This window comes from Aulonocara sp. 'chitande type north' Nkhata Bay, linkage group LG18, assembly GCF_057382095.1.
Source record: "Aulonocara sp. 'chitande type north' Nkhata Bay isolate Kocher_YH1m ecotype deep benthic linkage group LG18, A_spYH_male_GT1.1, whole genome shotgun sequence".
NCBI classification, from domain to species: domain Eukaryota; kingdom Metazoa; phylum Chordata; class Actinopteri; order Cichliformes; family Cichlidae; genus Aulonocara; species Aulonocara sp. 'chitande type north' Nkhata Bay.
Genome location: NC_141361.1, coordinates 38,781,657 through 38,806,542, shown reverse-complemented (window position 1 = coordinate 38,806,542; position 24,886 = coordinate 38,781,657). Strand labels below are relative to the sequence as shown.

The following is a 24,886-nucleotide window of genomic DNA, read 5'->3' as shown; positions in this document are numbered from 1 at the left end:
TGCATAACTCAGTTACTTTTTTGAAGAAGTGACTATATAATTAACTGCCCAACATTGGTCATTATTTACTATTTATTTACTGAGTTACAGGACTCTCTCCCAGACCACAGACTCATACTCATTATACCAGTCAGAGCTTTATAAAAAAAAAAAAAAAAAAAAAAAAAAAAAAAAAGAAAGTTGTATTTTCAAAATTGGAGTTCAAGTTATTTTTACTTCCAATAGTGTTAACATACTACACAGGTCATGATTTGAGGTCTTCTTTTTAATTTTCACTGTACGTGGGCTAAAGCAGTTAATTAAAAGTAGTTTAACATAAATGTAAATGCTCCAATTTGATTATTTTATTAAACCATGTAACTTGGATGGATTCGATGCTGGTGTGACCACAGTGCATACGTCTACGTTCACTCAGACACATGAAAAATTAGAGGGAACATTCCCTGGTAAATAGCTGAACTTAGTTTCATTAGAATTTTGTGATGCTGGCTTGCCTTTGTTAACCCTTAGCTTTTACTCTTGACTGTTTTTTTCTTTATGTATTTTGCCCAGTGGTCTGTTAAACAGCCCTGTTGGTTTTCCATTTAAAGTTTGTAATAAAACCTGTTATTTTACTCAGTTTTTGTGTGGGGGTTTGTGTATGTTACTCCACTCACACTAGTGACCAAAAGAATCAGATTGCAGATACAAGCAGCAGAAATGGGCTTCCTCTTAAGGGTGGCTGGGTCTCCCTTAGAGATAGAGTGAGAAGTTCAGCCATCTGGGAACGGCTCAGAGTAGAGCCAATTCTCCTTCACATCGAAAGGAGACAGCTGAGATTTTTCCTTCCCACTGTCGCCAAAGTGCTTGCTCATAGCGGGTCATATGATTGTTGGGTTTTTCTCTGTATCTATTATTGTACGATCTACTGTACAATATAAAGCGCCTTGAGGTGACTGTTGTTGTGATTTGGCGCTATATAAATAAAATTGAATTGAAATTGAATTGAGGTGGTTTGGGCATCTGACAAGGATGCCTCCTGGGCACCTCCTGGGTGAGGTGTTCTGGGCATGTCCCACCAGGAGGAGGCCCCGGGCAGACCCAGGACACGCTGGAGAGATTATATCTCTCGGAGATATAATCTACCCTGCAACCGTACCAGTGTCTCGAGTGAGGGTGGCTGGGACTCAACTGGTCTGGGATCGGGAACAGGGACTCGCACTTGTACCTGTTCCTCAGGTGGGGACAACGGGCACCCAGTCGTCACCTGTGCCAGTCCCAGCTTCCAGGATAAGGGCAGCCATGACCCAGCTTTTCCTTGCACCCTTACCAACTCCTCGGGTGGGAGTGGCTGGTGTCCATGTACTTGTGTCATCTTAGTCTAATACGTAAATGTTTCAGATCATCAAACAAATTTAAGTGTGAGAAACATACAAGGAAGGGGGCAAACACTTTTTTACACCACTGTATCTTTACAAACTCAACCTTCCATCCTTCATGAAGGTGTTTGCATTGTTTTAAAAGAACTTGTCATCCAATTATCACACTTGAATGCAAATGCACTTTTTTCTTAACTTTTTAGGACTGTTCCTTAAAGTGAATAGTTTGATGTTAAGAATGCAAATGCCTGAAGTTCCTAATCTTTGCAATTGTTGTCTATGAATTACTTTGTCAGCTATAAATGTGTTGAAGAGCAAAAGCAGTCAGCTCCATAGTTAGTTCATGGACATCCATGTTCATTTCCAAAAGTTGATTCTGTTTATCTGGACGTAGCGTTTTCAGTGGGAGAAACGTTTCGTCACTCATCCAAGTGACTTCTTCAGTCTCAGCTGACTGCAGGTTTCCCCACTCTTATAATGACTGAAACCAGCCCACTGAAGGAACAATGGGCTTTTTTCTTTCTGAATCTGAATCATATCATTGATGTCATGTGTAACCTCAGTAGCTCAAAAGAGAACACAGAGAAGGCTAATGGGAAAGTTTGGCTATGGGAGGAAGTACAAAGAGAGGAGGTGATTAGCTGGGCTTACACAGCACATCAGCCTCCTCTGCTTAACTCAAACTGACCTCATTTAATTTTTTTCAATCAGGCCTCTCAGTCTTCTGTTCTCATTCATTCAACCACAATGATACTTACTTGAACTTCTTCTTTGTCTTATTTCACTGTCTTATTTACTACAAACATTATCGTGCTTCAGCTGTCATATTGCTCTCTTGCTTAAAAGACAGCATCAGGGAACTACAGCACAAAACCTTTAAAATGTAGACTAGTGACAACTCTAATCATCTGAACTGTCAGCACTGAAGTGATATCATCCGATTTTAAAATGCTATTTGCTTAACATTAGGTTTCAGGAATTTTTTTAAAAAAACACCTGACCTGGTCATTGTATCCCGACATTTTCGCTTTGCTTGAGCTTTCTGCCTAATTATCTAAGCCATGCTGACTAGTAATATATTAGTGATATAACACATCATACATGTGCTGCAGTCCTAAACTTGTCTAGACATTATTCAGTAGAGGCTCTTCCATTTAAACAGTCTCTAAAATTTGAAATGTACCGTCTCAGTGACGCTAAAAAACTAGTTCATGCATTTATTACTTCCAGGCTGGACGACTGTAATTCATTATTATCAGGAAGTCCTAAAAGCTCCCTGAAAAGCCTTCAGTTAATCTAAAATGCTGCAGCAAGAGTCCTGACAGGGACTAGAAAGAGAGAGCAGATTTCTCCTGTTTTGGCTTCCTGTTAAATCCAGAATTCAAAATCAAAAAGATTATGTAGTTTAGTTAGTCGTAGTTTTTCCTTCTAAGTGAAGTATACTCCCGGTTAAGATTATCAATGAACACAGAGCACGAGATGAAAAGGTCCAGAAAAATAAAATCATTAAAGAACTAAACTGTCTAATTAGTTATCTTGGTGTTTTTTTTATCTTGTGGTTACAGATGTATGTGTTAGGTTCTATTGTGTTTTTTTGTTTTTTACTCATTCTAAATAATGTTTTTATTAATCCATGTATGTATTTATTATTTTGTGGTGGTGAGGAGGAGTGCAATGGGTCTGTGTGGTCTAAACCCCTCTCTCCAAAGCAAATTTCTCCCAAGGGAGACAAACAGAGAGACTATGACTTTTGGGTCCTCCTCTTTTTTCCACACGATCTGCCATTGCATATCATGACACTACCTTACAATATAAAATGCCTTGAGGCGACTGTTGTTGTGATCTGGCGGTGTATAAATAAAATTGAATGGAAAAGAGCCCATGTAAGAATGCATGCATGAGAATTCAATATTACAACAAGAAAGCCCCTAGAGTTTATGAGTTCAAATGCTAGAGTAACTTTTATCATAACCACCCCAGCCATGTGGAAGTGATGCTGATCATCCACTGTACTGAATTTAGAGAAATGCATTAAAATGTACTTTAGGGAAAATATTTACATACACACTTTTGCATGTCTGTGTTTGTGTCCATGCATCCTCTCTGTTAACTATGGGAAATCCCAGAGCAGATTCAAATGTAGGTTAACTCCAGTTAAACATAAAAATAAAACACACATGAACACAGCCTTTTACAGTGTTATCCTTGTGGGATTTCTGGTTCATTGTTTCATTGCTGCAGTTCATAAAAAACTGCAGTTGTGCACATAACTATATCTCAAAGCATTTTCGTGTGTGTGTGTGTGTGTGTGTGTGTGTGTGCGTGTGTGTGTGTGTGTGTGTGTGTGTGTGTGTGTGTGTTAGATTGCACTACGGTTTATTAGACTGTGGGTTCTTGTTTTCAGTGGACTGCCTCTGAAAACAGACCAGGACAGCGACTAAACCAGAGCACATGATGGAAACAGCTCCTTAACTGAGCAATTTTAACAATTTATTCCATGACACAATTTGGAGTTTTTCATTTTCTCATTTTCATGATAAAGCATTTATCTTTTTATTTGTTAAATTATACACAACGTTGTTTAATAACAGTGGTAATAAAAAGTTCTTTTCCCTGACTGATCCCTGTTAAACCAATAGCCTACATTGTTTCTAGAGGAACTGTGTGTGTGTGTGTGTTTGTGTCTTAGTTTATTAACTATACCCCCTCTACACAAGCATTATCTACAACAGCTTTTGGACTGATTAATGTGGAAGTGCCTCTGAAACTTAATTTAAGATGGAATTGTCATGTTCAGAATAACATGGCTGTGGTAAATGGAAGCTTGTCCTACAACTCCACAGAAAGTTATGTGAAAATGGAGGTCAGATAACTGTCATGTCTGCAGAGAAGACAGAGGAGCTGATTCATTTTGCTCAGAATTTTATCATACATCTGAACAGTATTCCCATATGAAAGCAGTGTGGCTATTTCTCATAATGTACCAGCCAAGTAATTAACACGTAAACAAAAAGAAACACGCGATGATTAAAGAATGGAGAAAAAAGAAAAGTGAGAAGGTCTAAAATAACAGGGTGTAAGTCCATGAAATGTTATTTTACTTTCATATATCATACCATATTCATGTGTGCCCAATCAGATGCACATTTGTGGTATTTAGTGCACACTAAGTTCTGAACAACTGAACAACTCATCCCTGGCAATTGTTGTTGTTGCAGTCTCTCACCCTCATTTTGAACCATGTTTTATGACAAATGCTCATACACCTGGGGAACCAACCTGGCCTTCACCTTGTCTGCTCCAGCATAATACCCACTCTGATAATAAGGTCGATAATAAAATAAAATAAATAAACAAAACAAAGATTAACAAGAGGAACCTACAGAGTCCCATAATGCTCCTCTTGACAAAGTGAATGTGCTTGGCACAACAGAGCATTCAGATCATGATTCTGCTTGATGAAACTGCCGGGCAGGACAGTTTAAACAAAAGAAAAACATGATCGGCCCAGTAGAGGTAGCTCATCTAAAGCCCATACTCCACAAAAGGTATCTCCCCTTCATAAGGCTTTTCAACCGATGAGTGTTTATTTTATGGAACCAAACACAATATGAAACAAAAACCTAAGTAATCAACCAAAAGTTGACGATTGGACTTTATTTCCAGGATAGTCATAACAAGTGTAGACAATGATTGTTAGGTGCACTGCATCTGTAGAAATGTACAGTGGAACCCCGGCTTACGAAGACCCCACTTAACGGCAATATTTCTGCCCGTGGTTCGGCCAAATGTCCGTGTAACGAAATCCGCTGGCTGAGCCCAGAATGCCCAGAATGCCTTCTGAATCATGTGATAACTCCTTGGCTTTCGTACTTGCGTTTCGCTGCTCCACGTGAAAGACGTATTGTTGTTGCAGTGCTATTTTGTGTGCTTTTCGTTTGCAATTAGCCTATCGTTCATTCATAATGGGGCCAAAAAAACTTCATGCAAGTGATTCGAGTGAAAAGAAGAAGCGTAAAGTGCTCTCGATGGAAACAAAGAGAGAAATTATAGATAAATATGAGCGAGGTCCTCCACCAAGAACTTCATCTTCAGCCAGCATCGCCTCATTGTTACCCAAATAACAAGCCGTGGGTGACTAAGGACATCAAAGCCCTCCTCAACAACAAGAAGAGGGCTTTCAGAGGGGGCAACAAAGAGGAGGTGAGGAAGGTCCAGGTGTTACTAAAGGACAAGATCAGAGAGGCTAAGGACAATTACAGGAGGAAGCTGGAGTGGAAACTCCAGCAGAACAGCATGAGAGAGGTGTGGAGGGGCATGAAGACCATCACTGGATTCAGGCCAACCAACAGCAGGGGAGCTGAGGGAGGTGAGAATAGAGCCGACGAGTTGAATCTGTTTTTCAATAGATTCGACACCACAGTGTCTGCTCCCACCCCCACAACCTCACCTGCAGTCAGCCTGGAATCCAGAGCCACACCACTGTGCCAGCCTCTCTCTTCACATGTTGCCTCCTGTGAGATTCCTGACACCCCCACCCATCACCTTCACTCAATACCAGGTTGAGATGCAAATGAGGAGACTTCACTCAGGCAAGTCTGCTGGACCAGACGGAGTGAGTCCCCTTGTCCTCAAGGCCTGTGCCCCCCAGCTGTGTGGAGTCTTTCATAAACTGTTTATGCTGAGTCTGAGTCTGCAGAGGGTCCCGGTGATGTGGAAGACATCATGCCTCGTCCCTGTACCAAAGACGCCTCGTCCCAGTGGCCCCCAGGATTACAGGCCCGTGGCACTGACCTCCCACATCATGAAGACCCTGGAAAGGCTCATCCTGGACCAGCTGCGACCCATAGTAAGACCACATCTGGATCCCCTTCAGTTCGCTTATCAGCCTCGTCTCGGAACAGAGGACGCCATCATCTACCTGCTCAATCGTGTCTACACCCATCTGGACCAGCCGGCGAGCACTGTGAGGGTCATGTTTTTTGACTTTTCCAGTGCTTTCAACACCATCAGGCCGACCCTCCTGGGTGATAAGTTAGCAGCGATGCAGGTGGATGCTTCTCTGGTGTCCTGGATTGTTGATTACCTGACAGGAAGACCACAATATGTACGTCTCCCACAGTGTGTGTCTGACAAGGTGATTAGCAACACAGGGGCACCACAGGGGACTGTCCTCTCCCCCTTCCTCTTCACCCTCTACACCACAGACTTCAGCCACTGCACAGAGACCTGCCATCTTCAGAAGTTTTCTGATGACTCTGCGGTGGTTGGATGCATCAGCAGGGATGATGAGACAGAGTACCGGGCTGTGGTCGACTCCTTTGTCACGTGGTGTGAGCAGAACCATCTGCAGCTCAACGTGGCAAAGACCAAGGAACTGATCGTGGACTTCAGGAAGACCAGGAAACACTTGACCCCTGTTTCAATCCAGGGGGTCAGTGTTGACATTGTGGAGGACTATAAATACCTTGGAGTACACATTGACAATAAACTGGACTGGGCTAAAAACACCACAGCACTTTACAGGAAGGGCCAGAGTCGTCTCTATTTTTTGAGGCGACTGAGGTCCTTCAACATCTGCCAGAAAATGCTGAGGATTTTCTATGAGTCTGTGGTGGCCAGTGCGATCCTCTATGCTGTTGCATGCTGGGGGAGCAGGCTGAGGGTCGCAGATGCCAACAGACTTAATAAACTGATCCGTAAGGCCAGCAATGTTGTGGGGATGGAGCTGGACTCCCTCAAGGTGGTGTCGGAGAGGCGGATGCTGTCCAAGATAAAGACAATGTTGGATAACACCTCCCACCCACTCCATGACATGTTGGTCAGTCACAGGAGCTCGTTCAGTGAGAGACTGAGATTACCGAAAAGCACCACTGAACGACACAGGAAATCATTCCTGCCTGTGGCCATCTCCCTGTACAACGCATCCACTTAACACACTGTTTGCTGCTACAACTACACATGTTTCTTTTCCAAATATTTATTTATAAGTGACTTATGTATGTATGTATGTATATATATGTATATATTGTACTATTCTTAGTTAGCGTATTGTCTGTCTTGTCTTAATGTTGGTTTAAAATGGAGCACTGTAACAAAAAATAATTTCCCCCAGGGATCAATAAAGTATTCTGATTCTGATTCTGATTCTGATTCTCACTCAAAAGGCGATGGAAAAAGGTGCCTCGACTCATGAACACTTTGACTTACGAAAGACCCTCTGGAACGAATTTATTTTGTAAATTGGGGTTCCACTATTTCTAATCTTCCTAAAATTCTCATTTGTGACTTGTGACAAAGCGTGAATAACTTCTGGGGGGAAAATTAAAAAGAAACAATATATATCCTTCATGAAATCATCTCTGTCGATGAATAGTGATGTCTTTCTGTTTCTGGGGATTTTATGCTATGGCAATCTTTGTCCAGGGGGACCTTTTAAATGCCAACGAGAAACTATGGTTCTCGTGGACCCTTTCTGTCTCTCAGTGTCAGGTTGGTTAAACTTACTGACAACCTTGGTCAGAATATTGAAAGGCTATGTTCATCACAGCACTCTTCAGGTGTGGTTTTGCAATAATATGCCTCTTTTTACAAAAGGTGTGACAAATCTGAAAAGTGAGAAACAGATGCTAACCCATGACCAAAGATTCAAGTGATCCTGAAAATTCCTGTTTGGTTATGAAAGATATGGCATTGTCTAACATCTTTATAGTTTTATGACAGAGCCTTTAGTGGTCACAAATGTAGCTTCACTATAGCTTTATTGTAGGCAAAATTTGGTCTTGTTCTGATCCATTTTGACTTTAATATGAATATTTTATAGATATCATAATTGGGCTTCTTAAAGCTTTGTGTGATATTTCACCGTAAGTTCCTTCAGATTTAACTGTACATGGGAGAGGGGCACAAGTGTCACCTACCAGCTGAGATGGTTAAAGCCACCTCCCATAGTTCTAGACTGGACTGGAAGGCAAGATCACTAGTGATGTGCGATACCACTGATTTTCCAAGTAAAATTCAGGGTTGTATCGACGATACTGATCCAATACCGATACTTTGTACAAAACGTATTTTATTTATTGTATCGTTTCTTGTATCTCAAATTATAGCTTCATAACGATTACAGGACATCAGATTACTTGTTCTTATCGCTTGACAATGCAGAATTATCATATAGAAATAAGAACCTGAAGTTGTGCTATTTGAACACCTTGCCTGCCTGCAGCACTAAAGGACTCCGTGAGAGACGTCTGTCTCGCCCTAGCAGCACCTGTCCGTCTCCTCCTCTTCAGTTCACCTCAACATACGCTCGTCATATTCTGTGATATGATTTACTGTGAGGTGTTTGATGAGGTTAGTGGTGTTGCCACAACACCTCACTGTCTTGCCACATGTATCGCAAACCATGTCTCGGCTGTTTGTGGAGGTAAAATACGTCCACACATGACTCGATTTACGATCAGTCATTGTTGTGAGTGCGCAGGCCAAGGGGCTTGTTAGGTAATAAATATATGATCTTAAATGCTTATATGCTGATTTATATAAGAGAGGCCCAGACTTCAGTGTAAAACTAGGTTGCAGGCTGACAGGAAATTACATGCTTTTGCAGAGCGTGCTTTTGCAGCTAGAAAGTGAAACCAACTCGGCTGTTTGATTGAAACTTGAAGTGTGACGTAGAGAGCAAGTATATAAATGACTAGGCTTCCGTTTGTGCTTCAGACCTGGGGTTGTGTGTTTTGTGTTCAGGTCTCCATATCCCAGATATGTATAATAAGGATCATTTTTTTAAAGTAAAAAGACCACTTTTGAGCCGTGTCTTTCTTGGCCCTAAAGAATCCAAAAGAACCAAATTTAATACTTGGTGCCAGTGACCCGGATTCTTGTGCGGCTGAGGGGACTAATATCGACCGTAAGGTACAATCTGATATGAGGCGGACAACAGACCGGTCTAAAGGAGTATATGTAAGCGCAAGCCTGTAGAAAATTGTGCACATTGGATGAATTCTAAATTGGTGTGTTATGTGTGTGTTACGTCAGCCAAGAAAAGAGATTAGATTAGGACATTTGGTCAGGGAATTTTATTCCCACATTGATTATAGGGTGCGACCCGAGCATCAGATAATAAACTGGCAGTTAGAGTCCACAGTGATGCTTCCAGAATTATTTAAAGTACTTAGGACGGGAAGTTGGACTTCCTAGGGGTGCAAAATGTTCTAAGTGTTATGACTCCATCTTGCGGCGGACGCGCTGCAATTTCCTGCAGGTGACAGGTTTAATTCAGGTGATACCCGCGACAGGTAGGGTTAATCAGTGGTCAAGCACCACTTTTCTTGCACTGTTTGACCGACAGGGGCGGGGCCCCCGGGCATGACCATTTTAAACGTGGCTCACATGTAAGCTTTACGTAAAGCTTCAGGCACCAGCAGGACGCTGGGCGTTCATGAGGTACATGTCGAGCTGCGGGAAGCGCTTATAGATTAAGATAGGACTTAGTAATCGGGCCGCTGTCCCGGACAGATAACGGCTACAATTGACCAGCAAGGTGGGCGAACCTCTGCTTAGATGCTTTTAAATTAGTCGAAATGGTAGGATGACTAGTACTAGAGGAAGATGAAGCGAAGTTGTGATATGGTAATGGAAATAATTTATCTTGGCAGGCAGTGGCAATTTTTGTTCTATATAAATGTGTGAATGTATAAGTGAAGTGTAAAATTGTTATTTGGATGAAAGATTAAAGGTGCACATTGTGTTGAGAGAAAAAGGGCATGGTGTGTGTGTGTGTGAGACAATTTATTTTATTTTATTTTATTTTTTAAGGAAGTTCAGGGAGGAGTGTAACATGCTGATGAAAGTATTGTGTGGATGATGCTACAAACTGAGCTGAAAGAATGGTCCTGATGTCTGAAAGAGCTCTGCTGAGCACGTTGAAGACTGTGATGTGAATGCTTGCAAAACCAAAGAGTTTAGTATATTTAAGTGTGTGTGCGTGTAATAAGGGTGCATTGTTTTTAGATCAAGACTTAGAGGGTGTGTAGACTGTAAATACAAACAGGAAAATATGAGTCTGCGCGGCTGTGTGTGTGACAGGAAGCTGTGTGTGTGACAGGAACTTTGCATGCCCATAAAAGGAAACTGGCTGGTGTGTGAAGTGTGCACCCAGAGAGAAACAGACGAGGAAGCTAATGGATGTTTTAAGAAAAGAAATGAAAAGGATATTAATTGAAGGTTTTAGTGTGTCAATACAGGTGGACTCTACTCAACCTGAAAACATGAGTACAGCGGCAAAATGATAGATTAACAGAATTGGGAGGAAAACAGGCCAGACTTTGGCTTAACATTTGACAGCTTCACCTCTCATTGTCTCCTTATCCTGAGAAGAACATCGTGTACTTGAAGAGTTAACAGCAGGCAAAAAGACAGTGCAACTGAACTATAACACTGACGACTCCAGCAGAGGCATGTAAGAAAACATTTGATGGAACATGCACTCTGAACTCTAAACAACTGTGTGGAAGCACTAGACACTGATTTTAAGATTTGCCATGCTGGGAGTAATCCTCAAAGGAAAGACTGAAAAGATCAAGAGAGAAGGAATGGAGAGAAGAAACAGCTGATTTGGGCCTGTGTTGATCTGCGAGGCCCCACAGGAAACTGTGAGAACAGTGAGAGGTGAACCTGGACGTGATATAGTGAATGTATATGGGAAAATTGGATTGAAGGCTGAACTTATGAAGGTTTAGAAATGTTCACCACATCACAACAATGAGGTTAACCCTTTAAGACCTACCATAGAACCAAGTTCGCCAGAGCTTATATTATATTTTTACATGCTGTGGAGCCATTTTTGGGAGCATTTCAAGTTGCTATACATCAATACAACCATTATAGCCCAAACTTTAATAATATGTCTGCATTAGGTGCATAGTAATTACATAAATTGCAAAAAATTGCAATAAACTACAAAAAAATTGAAAATCGTTTTTGTTTTTTAACATATATTTCTAGTTAGAGAAATTTAAGAGGCTTATCCCTCAAAACTGTAAATACAAAAAAGTTGCACAAACTAGTTTCCCACCACAGGAAATTTAATTTGAGTGTCTTCATAGTTTTATTTTTGAAATACACCAATTTTTATATACTGCAGGAAAAACGAAAATAAATATTATAGTGCAAATTTGCAAAATAACAGCATATGCATCAAAATAAACTATTTCCAGCAGTGCAATATGAGTCCTAAGCATCCCAGAAACGACACATAAAGTCATAAAGTCAAACATAACTTTTTAAAACACATAACAAGTAAAACACAAGCTCATAAGGCCCCGATCATAAAAAACTACATTTCCGCAAAATGACGTCGCTTCCGGTTTCGGGCAGGTCATGCGGTCATGTGATAGTTCGCGCTGATGGACGTAGGAAGTGTTATGAACAGCTGATCAGATCGGCGAAGCGTGTTTCTGGAATATCATGTTTTTGTTGCTGCAAGTGATTTTTATGCAGTTTTTGCAAAGCTTTATGTGGAAGGAAACTGTGACCTAGGACAAGCTGATGGCATAAGATGTAAGTACAACTCCTCCAGTTTCATATGCAAAAAAAATTATTGCGCTAGCTTACGTGGTTGCAGAGCTACTGGGATTTAAAAATAGTTACGCAAAACGGAGCGTGCCCGCTCTGACCGGCTGTAAAGGGTTAAAAAGGTAAAAAAAAACACATATACAAATGGTTACATTTGAGATTATTTTTGGGGAGAAGCAGAATTGAGATAGTTTGAATCCACAGCTCAGTGCAAAGAGGCATGAGTTAAACCTGATGATAAAATACGTATGCAATGAAGAAGCAGCTTACACTCCATTAACATGACCACATAACATGAACGCAAGGAAGAACACGCTTACATTTATCAAGGTGAATACATGAAATAAATTGGTTTTTTTGCAGGAGAGAGAGAAGTGAGTCGTTTAAGCACTCATGATAATAATGAAAATGTCTCAGTTTGTCATTTTTAGGTGTAAAGCAGACCTGGATCAATTTTCCACATGCAGTGGTCAGAAGAAAGTTATAGGTTAACATCACTGGAAACCTTCAGGCCAAGTTTCTGGTTGAATTGGCTGAAGACAAGGAATGCTGTTATTTAAGGTGGGAAATCAAAATTTGGGTTTGCAAACTTGGGGAAGAGAAAACTGACTGGTTAAGTGGGAAAATTATGAAGGAGTCTGAAACACTGCAAAAAGAAACATACAAAATCACACACACACAGAAGATGCATTAACCTTACAACTACGAGAGAGCTCATGAGGATTAGACGGCATGTTAAGCCTGTGAGTCTGTTTATCAGTGTTAAAATAGTGTGAACACACTTAAACCCTGAAGTTGAGGAATAACTCAGGAAAGTTTCATGACAAGAGAGTGACATTGATGAAAATGAAAAGTGATTACAAGCTTAAAGTAGTTTTAAAACAGTGAATTGGAAGTGCTCTTGTGTCGAGTGAACAAAACAAGTGATTACTCTAGGAAGGAAATAAAATAATTTAATAATGTGGTAAGATTTAAATCTGTCTTTCTCTTGTCATGGTAACTCCTTGAGATATGACTCAGTATGCAAATTAGCTGAAATGAGTGGTGAGAAAGAAGCTTCCTGTGTGTCTGTGTGACTGAGGCTTTGAATGGAGGAAACAGAGCAGTGACTGAGGAGGATTATTTGGTGAAAGATATAATGGTAAAGTAACAGGATAACTAAATAAGGTGGTCAGGTCTGTTCAGAAGGGCAGATTTGGACAAGAAATGTATAATTTAGTGAGGACACATTGTTATAACGGGTTTACATGTTATGCTAAATCTAAGTATGTTAAAGCGCTTAAAGGGGAACATTACTGTGTGCAAACTGTGGCTTTTAACAAGATTTTTTTGTGTATTTAGCCGGTGAAATTATGTCAGTGACCTCGGACTCTCAGGACGCTGTGGAGTCTGAGGCCGCTGAGATATGATGTGGAGAAAAATGAACAGAGGGAGTGATTTTAAGTCTGATCTCAGACTATGTGAGTATTAATTAAACCAAGAGTAGGGCAAAGCTTTGTGGCCCTGAAGTTCTAATCCCAACAACATATTTATACATTAATAAGCAAAGTTGTTCTGTGTTTAAGATCTTTGGGGTTGTTGTTTGAGTGACGGGGTGATTGTGTCAGTGCGGTTTGGGTTGTTTTCTTATTTTAATAGAGGGAGTTTAAACATGGACATGTCTAGAATTGGGCCCTTTGAAATTGTAACAGTGCACTTGATGAGCTAATAATCAGCTCTCTTTTTTCTCATTTTTTGTAAGCAGGCCTGCAAGATTGAATTAACAGCGCTGAAAAAATTTTCGGGACAGCAAATATAAGGTGAGCTTTTCCAGATTACAACTGGCTGAGGAGAAGCCACACGTGTTTTTCACTTTTCCTTGGAAAACAAATCAAAAACAGTTACTTAAAACCACCATTATCTTCTACTAAGGGTTGCAAAACACAAAGGTTTACTTGAAATTGATTCAAATGTCTTTAACCATTTCCACGTTTAACTTATTACATGTATCATTCTGTACACCCCTAAGAAGCTTCTGTGCCCCTTCATAACTACCAAGATGATCATAATAAGCTTTTTCAAGAAAAGTTGCTCTAACTATGTAAACAAATCATTATCAAACCATCAGTTTATTCAAGAAAATGAATGCTTGTTAAAATGTTACTTTACTTTTTAATTTTACTGAACAGCACACCGGTAGAAAAACCCAATTTAAAAACACTTGTTTATAAAAAAACAAAACAATGAGAAACAATGAAAACCTCAGCAAACTAAGAAGGTTTTTATTTAAAAAAAACTTTTAAATGTTTATTAACCTAAACTAAAACAAACTTCTAGTAAAGGTTTGTGTAAAAATTGTTGTACTTCTCCAAAACATTAAACACATTTGCTCACATCTATAATGTTAGGCTCAAAATCAAAAAGGGCTGGCACTAAGTCTTTGGCTTCTCTAAACCTAAATATATGAACTTTGGCTGCTCATGGATCTGGGAAAAATCCCTCCAATCCCAGAATTTCTAGGAAAGCTGTTATAAAATGTACTTACCAGAATCTTTTACATAAATGACCATAATAGTGGACAAAACTTTATTTTTCCAAAGAAAAAAAATAAGAATGGCATTTTTGTTTGGGATGGGCAACCTCACAGTCTTCGCAGATTTTGAATTATTTAGTTAAATTTTTTTGAATTATTGCATTAATAACATATTTATCTGTCAGTTCGATAAGCTCTAAAATCATGGTTGGGAGTAGACTACCTGCCTCTTCTCAAGCATTAACATTCCCAGAAGTCTGCAGTTGCTTCTGTGGGTTCAGCGGTCTATACGTGGGGTTTTCAGATGCCCACATTTTCCCCAACTGAAGCCGTGTTTCAGGCCCAAAGATGTCTCCATAAACCCTGTATGCTGAAAATCAGGCTGAAGGTCTGTTACAAGGGAGTATCATCGCCCCCCCCACCAGCTTTTTAATATTGATCAGCAGCAGCCCCACATAAATGCTTTGTCATTGATCAATGTTATGAACATCCCCTCTTTGAAATGAGAGGACTATTAATTTGTTTGTTTATTTGTGTTTTTGCAAAACACTTAAGAGTTACATGGAACAATGCCTAATAATTATTTAATGAAATTTAGTGACAGTAGGGGAAAGGGCGCTAATGCTGGAAGTGAAACTAAACTCTCCAATCTCTGTCTGCTTTGGACTTTTTCATGTCCAAACAAACACAACAAACACACAGTGTGTAAACTGTTAGGACCTCCTAGACCAGGGGTCTCAAACTTAAATGAACTGTGGGCCACTGCTGGCACTGTCATCTCATGTGAGGGCTACTTCAGTGTTCAAGTAGTACAAAAAACCCAAACAAACAAGAAAACAATCACAAACATTTCCAAAAATGTAGTGTTTTCTTTGTTTGTTTGTTTTTATTTCAAATATTGTATAACAAGACAAAACTGCAAACGTGAACGTATTGTTTTTGCCTTACTCTTAACTAACTGAAGTCTTTCATTGAACTACCAAACTGAAAACACATCGGTCCTCTCTTTCTGCCCACACACGTGGCAGCACTTCTGCTATCATTTTGTTCGTATGTAACAAAATCAAAATGCAGACATAAGTGTACACATTAGTTTTGGACCGTCTCACTCAACTAACACAGACAATCCCTCAGCATGTTTGTACTCTCTGCTCATGTTACCTTCATATTAAATCATGTTTTGCTTTTAAAAGAACTTATTTGAACATTGCAGTTAATTCAGTTCAATTCAATTTTATTTATATAGCACCAAATCACAACAAAAGTCGCCTCAAGGCGCTTCATAGATACAGAGAAAAACCCAACAATCATATGACCCCCTACATTTAGTTAAATTACTTATTGAGTAATTAAGTTACTTTTCAGACACAGTAATTAGATAAGTATTTTAAATACAATATTGATTAAGTAAATAGTAATTAATTACTTTTTTAAAGTAACACCCTTGTACTAGAAGCTACAGTGAGGTTGACAAATAAAAGACCACAATAAAGCTATTAAGTTGTCTGCCTTGCCAGCATGTCACCCCACATAACTAACCACAACAGACTGATTACAAAATAAATCCTATTAGCTATTTTTTCTACCAGTCTTGAAATCAAAATCTTTTATATTTTTGTGATAGCAAAAAAAAATAACAATAAGTAAATTGTGTGACACTTCCACAGCAATGCAGAACAATTTTCAACGCTGCACAAAATTCCCTCTAGCTTCCTCCAAGCCAGGATTTTTGTGAAAATGGGAAAATATATTACCTTGGTCAAACAAAGGTCACCTCAGTGATGCACTTCAAAGCTTCACCACAAGACACCACTGACCTTAAAGCAATTCTTCAGCATCCATTTTCCCTTTATGAGTGATATTTACTCTTCAGCAGCATTTGAAGTGATTGAATCATATCACAACAGATTTCAACAAACAGTACAAAGAGATTCACACTTTTTCATTAACATAAAGGCTCAAAGCCAAGGACTGTAGGGTTTTCTCCCAGTGGTCCCTTGTATGGAAAAAAAAAAGGTAAAAAATTCCCTACCCGTGCTGCTCTGGATGGTCCTGACGGTGGTTGCAGATGTACGTGGTGGGGAGGACGGTAACAGAAGCAGTGGTCTCCCTCCTTCTCCTTCCTCCTCCCCACAGCCCTGGTCAATCGCTCTTACATAGCTGTGGCTCCGCATCCGGAAGCATCCCGGCATAGGCAGTGTGTCCATGGTGTCCATGCTGTCCATGGCAGCCTCCATGGCCTGAGACTGCATCTCACTGTACACCTGCTCACACACCTGCTCAATCTGCCCATTTACTTCCACCTCACTCAGCTGATGGAAATCAAATGAAGAAAAGGACAAACAGAGGGGATAATTTAGAGTTTAGATTTAGAGGACAATGAGGAAACCTCTATACAAATCAATTTCAAATCACTGAAATTATTAAAGTATCGCATGGTTCAGGGTAGTATTGTTGATCCTGCAGAAAAGTTTATTTGCTGCCACTTTTAAATGGCAGTGCAATCAGTAGAACAGTTGCCATGGGTGCAGCGATTGATTGGATGTTTAACACCATTACTGTTTAACCATGTGAGATCTAAGTCATCACTTGTGATGAACCCAACCATAACCTAGTCTAAAGTCTTAAACTAGTTAATCACAAAAACCAAAATAACCATGTTAACCGATTTACATCAAAACTATAGCAATAAAAAAAATCTGTTTTCCTTTCCTCTAAAGGAAACATCTAACCTCTGGGAGGTTAGGTGTGGGTTTAGGACCTAATGATGACTGTGATCACCATTGCTTGTGGAGCAATGGGTCTTTTACCACATGCTACCACTGGGTAGGGAATCTTCCCACCATATGGTGCATTTGACATCCATGGCAAAAGATACTCCTTCAAGGTTTAACGATGGGGCTCTAAAGAAAATTTAGGGTATTAGATCCTTAACATGATATACAGTTTGTGAACTATGAGCATGACTCTTGGTGGGAAATGGCAGTTTGCTAACTTTCGTGAAGATGTGAACCAGAAGCAGAGGAGAGTTGCAGAAACAGCAGGCTGAAGTATGCTGAAAAGGAAACAATGGAAGCAACATGAAAGACATGTATGTGTGCGCACATGTGTGTGTGCAAGCATGTGTGCATCAACTGCAAGGGGAAATAAAACATGGATCATCTGCAGAATCCCTAGAGCTGTCGGGTACTTTTTCACACTCTCATTTCGAGTACTGCATTTGGGTCCTACTCCTGTCGGCCATGTAGCCAGTCTTGACACCAAGTGCCTAATGATACAAAAACACAGATTCTTTGCTAAGTTTAGACAAAACATCAGTTCATCTCTTGGGTTAGGTGCCTTGTTTTGTTTGAACTATTTGAGTATAAACGAGTGAAAAAGCAGACAATGTCCAATGATAAACATTAAAAGATCTCCAGAAAGCCTGAAGAACTATTGCTCAAGACAACTTTTGAACCTATGAAAAGTCAGCCAGTGGAAAAATATGTCCACGTGTCCGTGATGTTTTTGTAACAGCAACAGTGAGATCCTAGGAAACCGCAATGGTATACAGTAATGGAATTAGGATGTGTCAACCTTCAAAGATGAGTCTTTGATGGTTTGACATCAAAACTGTTTGATGTGAAATGACTGAATAGGGTATACAGTAAATATAAAGACAGCAGTGATGCCAACCAACCTGACTGATGGTGCTCATGGCTCTCATGTAGCTTTCATTGCGTGAGCGGTATTGGGGTGAGGACAGCAGTGATTTGGGGTCGAGGAGGGTTTTGGGGTCCAGGGTGTCCAGGCTTCTATTGATTGAAACCTCACTCACCGCACGCAGGTAACTGTGGCTCCTGATCTGCAGTTTGGGGGAGTGCTCAGCTGAAATCCTGCAAACACAGGTGTTATATACAATGTCTGACTGTTATAGGTTGACTTGTTTCCTTTCACCAACTACACTAGATACACACACCTATGTACACAGATAACCTCATATAGGTGTAAGCATGCAAACACACAATATAGACACAGGCCTTAGGGAGACGCACACGAGAGACAAGCACATACCAATGGACACATAACAAACTTCTGTCTTTGGACACGTTTAGAGGCTTAAGAAATCTTTCTGTTTTCTGTAAATAGAACTGAGCCTAACGTACACATGTCAAGGTTAGGATAGGGGAGCATGTGAGACATATGTGGACCCTGCGACTTGGAATATTTTTGGAAAGGAGACAGCAGGTCTGAGGGGAGTCGAGGTCAGGAGACCCCCAGCAAGAGGAGGCTCTCTTAAATATAACCATATGTGGCATCAGATGCGGAGAACCAACAGGTATAAATGTAAAGGTAGAGAAGCTGTGTCTTTGTCTGACTCTGTAGCATGGGAAAGAGAAGACGTATGCGTGAATAAATATCTCAAACCACCTTGGAATAATCTTCATTGTCTAAACCACCATCATGCCACTCCCTTTAGACGTGGCTTTGGCAGATGATCTGCCTCCATCTCACCCATCCCCAGCATCCTCTTCTGTCAAACCAACGCTCTGCATGTCCTCCTTCACTGCATCCATCTATCTGTGTAGTCTCTGTCTTTGACTCCTGCCTAGCAGCTCCATTTTCAGCATTTTTATCAACTATCCCTTCTCAGCATACTTTCAAACCATCACAGCCTAACTTTCCCTCCAAGCCAGTCACCCTAAGCTAATATTATGCAATTTATTTGCAATACAAAATGACAGATGATATAAGAAAAATTACACATGATGTAGTAGATTTCTTTAAGAAAGAAATTTCAAAAAGTATCTTAAGCACTGTTATCACCTGTTTCATAATGTCTAATAAGCTTCATACAGTTGAGCATAATCACTACATGACAGAAACACAAGCTTCATCTCTCTCTTAATAAAAATAGTTTACATGTATGCCTGAATAAAAACAAACAGGTGAGATGTTGGAACGCTTTTATTTTTATCTTAATAAACACTCTAAACTTACAATCGACAGCTGGGGTTTACAAGAGAACTGAACTAATATTTAAAATATAATCTGATCAATTTTGGAGCCTTTATGATCTTCATATATCAACATGCTGTTTTTGGATTTGATGGAGAGCATTAACAAGCCGCTAGCTGCAAATAATCATGTGCAGTTTCACATGATTAACAGACAAAGAAGACATATTACTGATGCAGAAACAGTTTTCAACAGGCCATGAGCAAACCATGGTGCTCACTGGATAGTTTCAATTTTGGATCATTCTTTGTAAACTCTATCCCAGTAGTTTCTGAAATACTCAGGCCAGCCCATCTGGCAATAACAGACATGCCACGTTCACTTCACAGCTGTTTGCCAGTAGTGCGAGTTTCAGTCATTATGCAAATATGTTGTTTAAAAGGTTGGGGAAACCTGCAGTCAGCTGAGACAGAAGAAGTCACTTGGATGAGTGACAAGACGTTTCTCCCACTGAAAACGCTACATCCAGATAAACAGAACCAACTTTTGTGGATTTCCTTACTTGGATGGTTGAGCATGCATCAAGACACTTCGTATTTGGAGTTTTGTAAACATTTTATTGAATTAAATGATTGGAACAGGTGTGCCCTTGTAGAGAAACAATTGTCTAGGAAATCACCATCACAAACTATAGACACATCTGGGGTATAAGCTGCTGTCCTTGAGGGGTGCAACCTGAACTCTACTTAAGAAACTCCTAAGCTGCTTAAAAATACTCTTCCCCACTCCTAACATTTTTTGTCTCTTTGTTTGTTTTACCTTTTTCCAGGGGTGTCAAACTCCAGTCCTCGAGGGCAACCCCTAACTCTACTCAAGCGAATTTAAGTAATTGTAAGTGAATGGCTGAATTGCCACCTCAGCATGCAGTCAAGTTCTATAGAGTTTTGCTAATGACCTACTAATTTTATTCAGGTGTGTCGCAGCCGGGACACAGTTAAAAGTTTTAGCACACCGGCCCTCGAGGGCTGGAGTTTGACACCCGTGCTTTCGAAGCAAGATGCTTTATCATTACCACAATTTGTTCTTAATTTTCAGGTGAAATTCGACGATTTCTTGTTCTCACTATGTGCAACTCTTACAGGTCCTTCTGTTTCTTATAGTATGTCACCCATAAACCAATGAGGAATGGAGGGGCTTACTGTAGAGTGGTCATCTCAGTCAGTGATGGCTGTGTGGCTTTCAGGTAGCTGGCCCGCCGAGCTTGGATCTTGGGAGAGGGCTTGGGACTTCCATCAGAATCTCCGCTGTCATCCTCAGCCATGGCTTTCACATAGCTGCCGCTTCTCATCCTCCGACAGGGGATGTCATCTTCCTTCCCTAGAGGAGAGAAGCTGCTCCATTCATCCTGAGGTACCTGATGACCACACCAAGAGGACAAAGAACAGTGTTAGGAGGATCTGCTCCACTGCTGTTCAAGTCCCAGCCACTACACTGACTAACTAAACTGTCCTGATGGTACATGAAACCAAGCTAGCATGCAGAACAACATTTAATACAATAAAGAACAAAACATATTGACCAAAAACACAGTTGTACTACACTGATGGATAGCATTTCCTTTTTATATCTCTCTCTAACACACATCATCCATACAGATTTCTCTCACTGCAGTAGTACAGTCTGTTGGGTAATCAACATGGGACAATATGTGTAGAGACTGGTCTGGCATTTCTCTTTGGCCAAACCACGCATCTGTCAACACAGAAGTGTGCTAATGCATAACATAACAGAGTGTATATGTGCCTTTAAGTGCATGTGTGTTTGTATGTGCCTGACCTGAGGGCCTGCTTGCTCACTGAGAAGAAACTGTAACACAAAAAAATAACTGGGCAAAATATGCAAATTTACAAAAAAGAAAGAATCTTTCTGAAATCAAAATATTAACAATGGTTTGTAATATTGTTTTAAAAGTGCTGAGGATGCAGTAGAACTTGACTGCATGCTGAGGTGGCAACCCCTAACCCTGTTCAAGTAAATTTAAATAAATGTAAGTGTTTGGAAAAATGTACCTCTCTAGCACCATGTTCATCACTCACGAGCTGCTGTAACATGAGTAGGTCTTGCTCATGATCTACTAATTTTATTCAGCTGGGACACACGTAAAAGTTTCAGGACACCGGCCCTTGGGGACTGGAGTTTGACACTCCTGGCCTAGCCAGTCGAAACAAGTCCTTTTGTCCTTATTTAATACTCAGTCTCACATACAACTCAACATAAACCATTTTCTTTGCCTTTGTTACCTCTTTCTTTGCCGTACACCTAGCCTTTCAGTACTCCTTTGTACTTTCTTCAGCTTCCTTAATATCCCACGTTTTCTTTGCTAACCTCTTCCTTTGAATACTTTCTTGTACTTCCTCATTCCTCCACTAAATCTCCTTGTCCTCATTCTTCTGTCCAGAGGATGTACGAAACAGACTTCCCCGACCTGTTTAGTTTCTGATAACTCTTCCCTACCACCCAGAGTCGGTCTCAACTCCTCCCTGAACTCTGTGAAACATTCTTCTTTCTTTGACTTCCACCATTTCATCCTTGATTCTACCTTTACTTTCTTCCTCTTCGTGATGTCCAAAGTCATCCTAAAGTCTACCATCTGATGTTGCACACCTACATTCTCCCCTGACACGACCTTGCGGTCTCCTAACTCTTGCAGCTGTAATTTACCTTCGTGCACCACCCTCTGTTCATCGCTCTTCTGTAAGTGTTCACCACAGTCATCTCCACAACATTTACAAAATCCAATACCATCTGTCCCTAGCATCTCTCTTATTAACACTATACCTTCCAAACACCTCCTCAGACCTCTATTCATTTCAACTACATTAACTGGGTTACATTTTAACTACTTCATTTTAACAAGTTCATTGGAATCTGCTCCAATTACCACTCTCTCTGCCCTTGGGACTCTCTCTACTACTCTCTACCACTTCATTCATTCAACCTTAGTCTTTAGCCAACAGTAGGACAGTTTCCACCAGCACATTGTTGGCCAACAGCACCGGAGGTGGTCATTATTAACCTGGGCCTGAACTGATAATAACACTATGTTAAGGAAAGATATAGCACCAAAATGTCTCAGGCAAAGTGAATAACATTGATTGTTGCATTAAAATGCGATGACATCTGAAGTAGGGGTGTGCAGACCCAGCATACCTCTGCATTGCACAAGCGCCTGCTGTATCAAGGAAATGTGCACATGACTTAGAGTTCAAAGCACTGACCTGGTGACACCCACCAATGTCCCTGTGCCAGAGGTCAGAGGACATCCAGAATGTGTGCCCCAAATGTTGTCAACAAATCTTTTGGTGGCGCAAGCGGGAGCTACACAATATTAGGTAGGTGGTTTTAATATTATGGCTGGCCAGTGTAGATGTAGTGTGGCGCTGCATGAAACTTGTGTTTACCACCTTCACATTTAAGACCAGAGTGTGAGAATTTGAAAGACAATAACAGAGACAGACAGCAGGAGAAATGTACTGCTACTCTGACTAATTATATATGAATCACACAGGGAAAGAGGCTGAACAGATCTGCTGAGCTAAATATCTCTCTCTCTCTCTGTATGTGTGTGACGTCAAAGACACACAAATGAGCAGTTTGGCTAAAAAAAGAGAATGCGAGGAAAGAACCAGCTGCAGTCAGCAGCAGCAGTGCTTCTCACCCACGCACAGACTTCACTTCCAGTGCAGCTCAACACTCATTCTGCTGTAATGGCTGAGGAATAGTGAATTGCTGCAGTTGATAGTTTAGACTGCGCTTAATGCAGATGCTGCTTGTCAGAAATGTGATGCGTCTCTAAGCATTTACAATGAAATCACTAACATAATAAATGAATAAAGAAGTCCCTGTTCATGTGATTCCGTGACTCAATATGTACTGCGTGTCCTAAGCATCGACTGTGGGGTTTTTTTTTTTACTGCGAAATGTAGACTGTTTCCTTGGCAACACTGTTTTGATAGATTAAGACAGCAGTATTAGAAATAACAGGTACTGTAACAGTGCAAGCAGCACCCAAGCTGAACAGAACATACAGCCAAGAGGAATGGAGACAGCTTTAATGTGCTCTTTTGACACAGCTAACTGAGCAGCTCTGATAAGCTGTTTGTAGCTGATACTTAACAGCAAGACTTTGCATGTAAGACAAACGTAGCTTTTCCTCAGTTTCCCAGTCATGCTAATCTTTTGCCCTTGTTTCTAGTTTGGTTTTGACTTGATTCGGCTTGTCTACGCTCATGAAGCACATTTGTAATCTTCCTTATGTGAAAGTATTGTAGCTATGCACGAATATTAAATTCAAGCTGACTTAGTCCAAAGTTCAAACAGGAGTTCCTGTAAAATCCCACTTATTATCTGTGAAATCTAGCTCAGCAGGAAATGTCACCCGTGTGGACTAGGTCTGGGTATTGCACTACACAAAATTATATTTTTTAAAAAGACACAAGCAGAACTTTCATGAAAACTGCTCCCCTTTCTAACAAACCTATAGGAAGATGGTGCACTGAGGTCATATACTGTTTAAAGTGCATAGCACACAGCACTGGATAGTGGCCCTTTTTATGAATAGAAGAGATGGACAATGAGCTCAGGGAGGCTGACAATAGCCAAGTGATCAGCAGTAGCTCAACAATCAAGGTGATGTTTAGCCCATTTCCACAGGTTAAATTAGTAGCATCATTTCATTCGGATTCATAATGAATTAAATCTGCCTCTCTAGAATTTCATGTTGTATTTCCACAAATATTGACACTTGCAACAAACACGTGTCTAGCCGTGTACAAGCTTGCACTTTTGTGTTGGATCCATTTGTGGGCATCCATCGTCATTATCAATTTGGAAAATAGGAGAATCTTTCTAATTGTTGTTTTGGGGTTTTTTGTTGTTTTTTTATTAGACCATAATGTGATCATGCTAGGAACATGCTCTTTAGTTCAAATGTGAGGGTGTGGGGAGGGCACAGTGAAGAGTGCAGAACAAACCAGTGAGGCATCTGGACAAGTTGTTAGAACTTAAGGTACAAAAAAATAAAGCACCATAAACATCTTATAATTGAGTACAGTTTTAGCTGTTATTTATCCAGGTATGCTACCTAATTATGGTCAGCTAAGTCTTTCATTGTTGCATGTCGATGAGTAAACTTCATGCTGGAAATGAGAAATAAACTCCCACTGTTTGTGTTCCTCTCTCACATACATGTGCTCGTATTTTATTTATTTCTTTTCTCCACACTCCATAAAGCACAATGTGGCTTTATGGAGTGTGGATAGTGCTACACTAATGGCTACACGTTAACCTCTACAGCAGGGTGTGGTTTGTGGTTCAGCTGCAGGGGAGGGGTGGAACAGCGGGCTCTGGGGACAGTGCCAGGGAAGGCTGGCTGGCACAGCTTTATCCATTACACTAACTATGCCTTCTCTATTTCGGTAGTCGCCAGGGCTCAGAGAAGGGA

The 24,886-nt window shown here is 40.5% G+C and overlaps 1 protein-coding gene across 4 annotated transcripts in view; it reads right to left on the bottom strand.

Annotated features, from left to right (window-relative positions):
• The window catches only part of LOC147309152 (disks large-associated protein 1-like), a 168,637-nt gene that overhangs the window by 45,278 nt on the left and 98,473 nt on the right, over positions 1-24,886 (bottom strand). For all 4 annotated transcript variants that reach the window (XM_086270641.1, XM_086270640.1, XM_086270643.1 and 1 more), the window contains 3 exons: positions 20,583-20,797; positions 18,125-18,320; positions 16,478-16,757 (listed from right to left, as the gene is read on the bottom strand). In XM_086270641.1, coding sequence (XP_086126767.1) covers positions 16,478-16,757; positions 18,125-18,320; positions 20,583-20,797 — 691 coding nt within the window. The remainder of the gene's footprint in view (positions 1-16,477; positions 16,758-18,124; positions 18,321-20,582; positions 20,798-24,886) is intronic.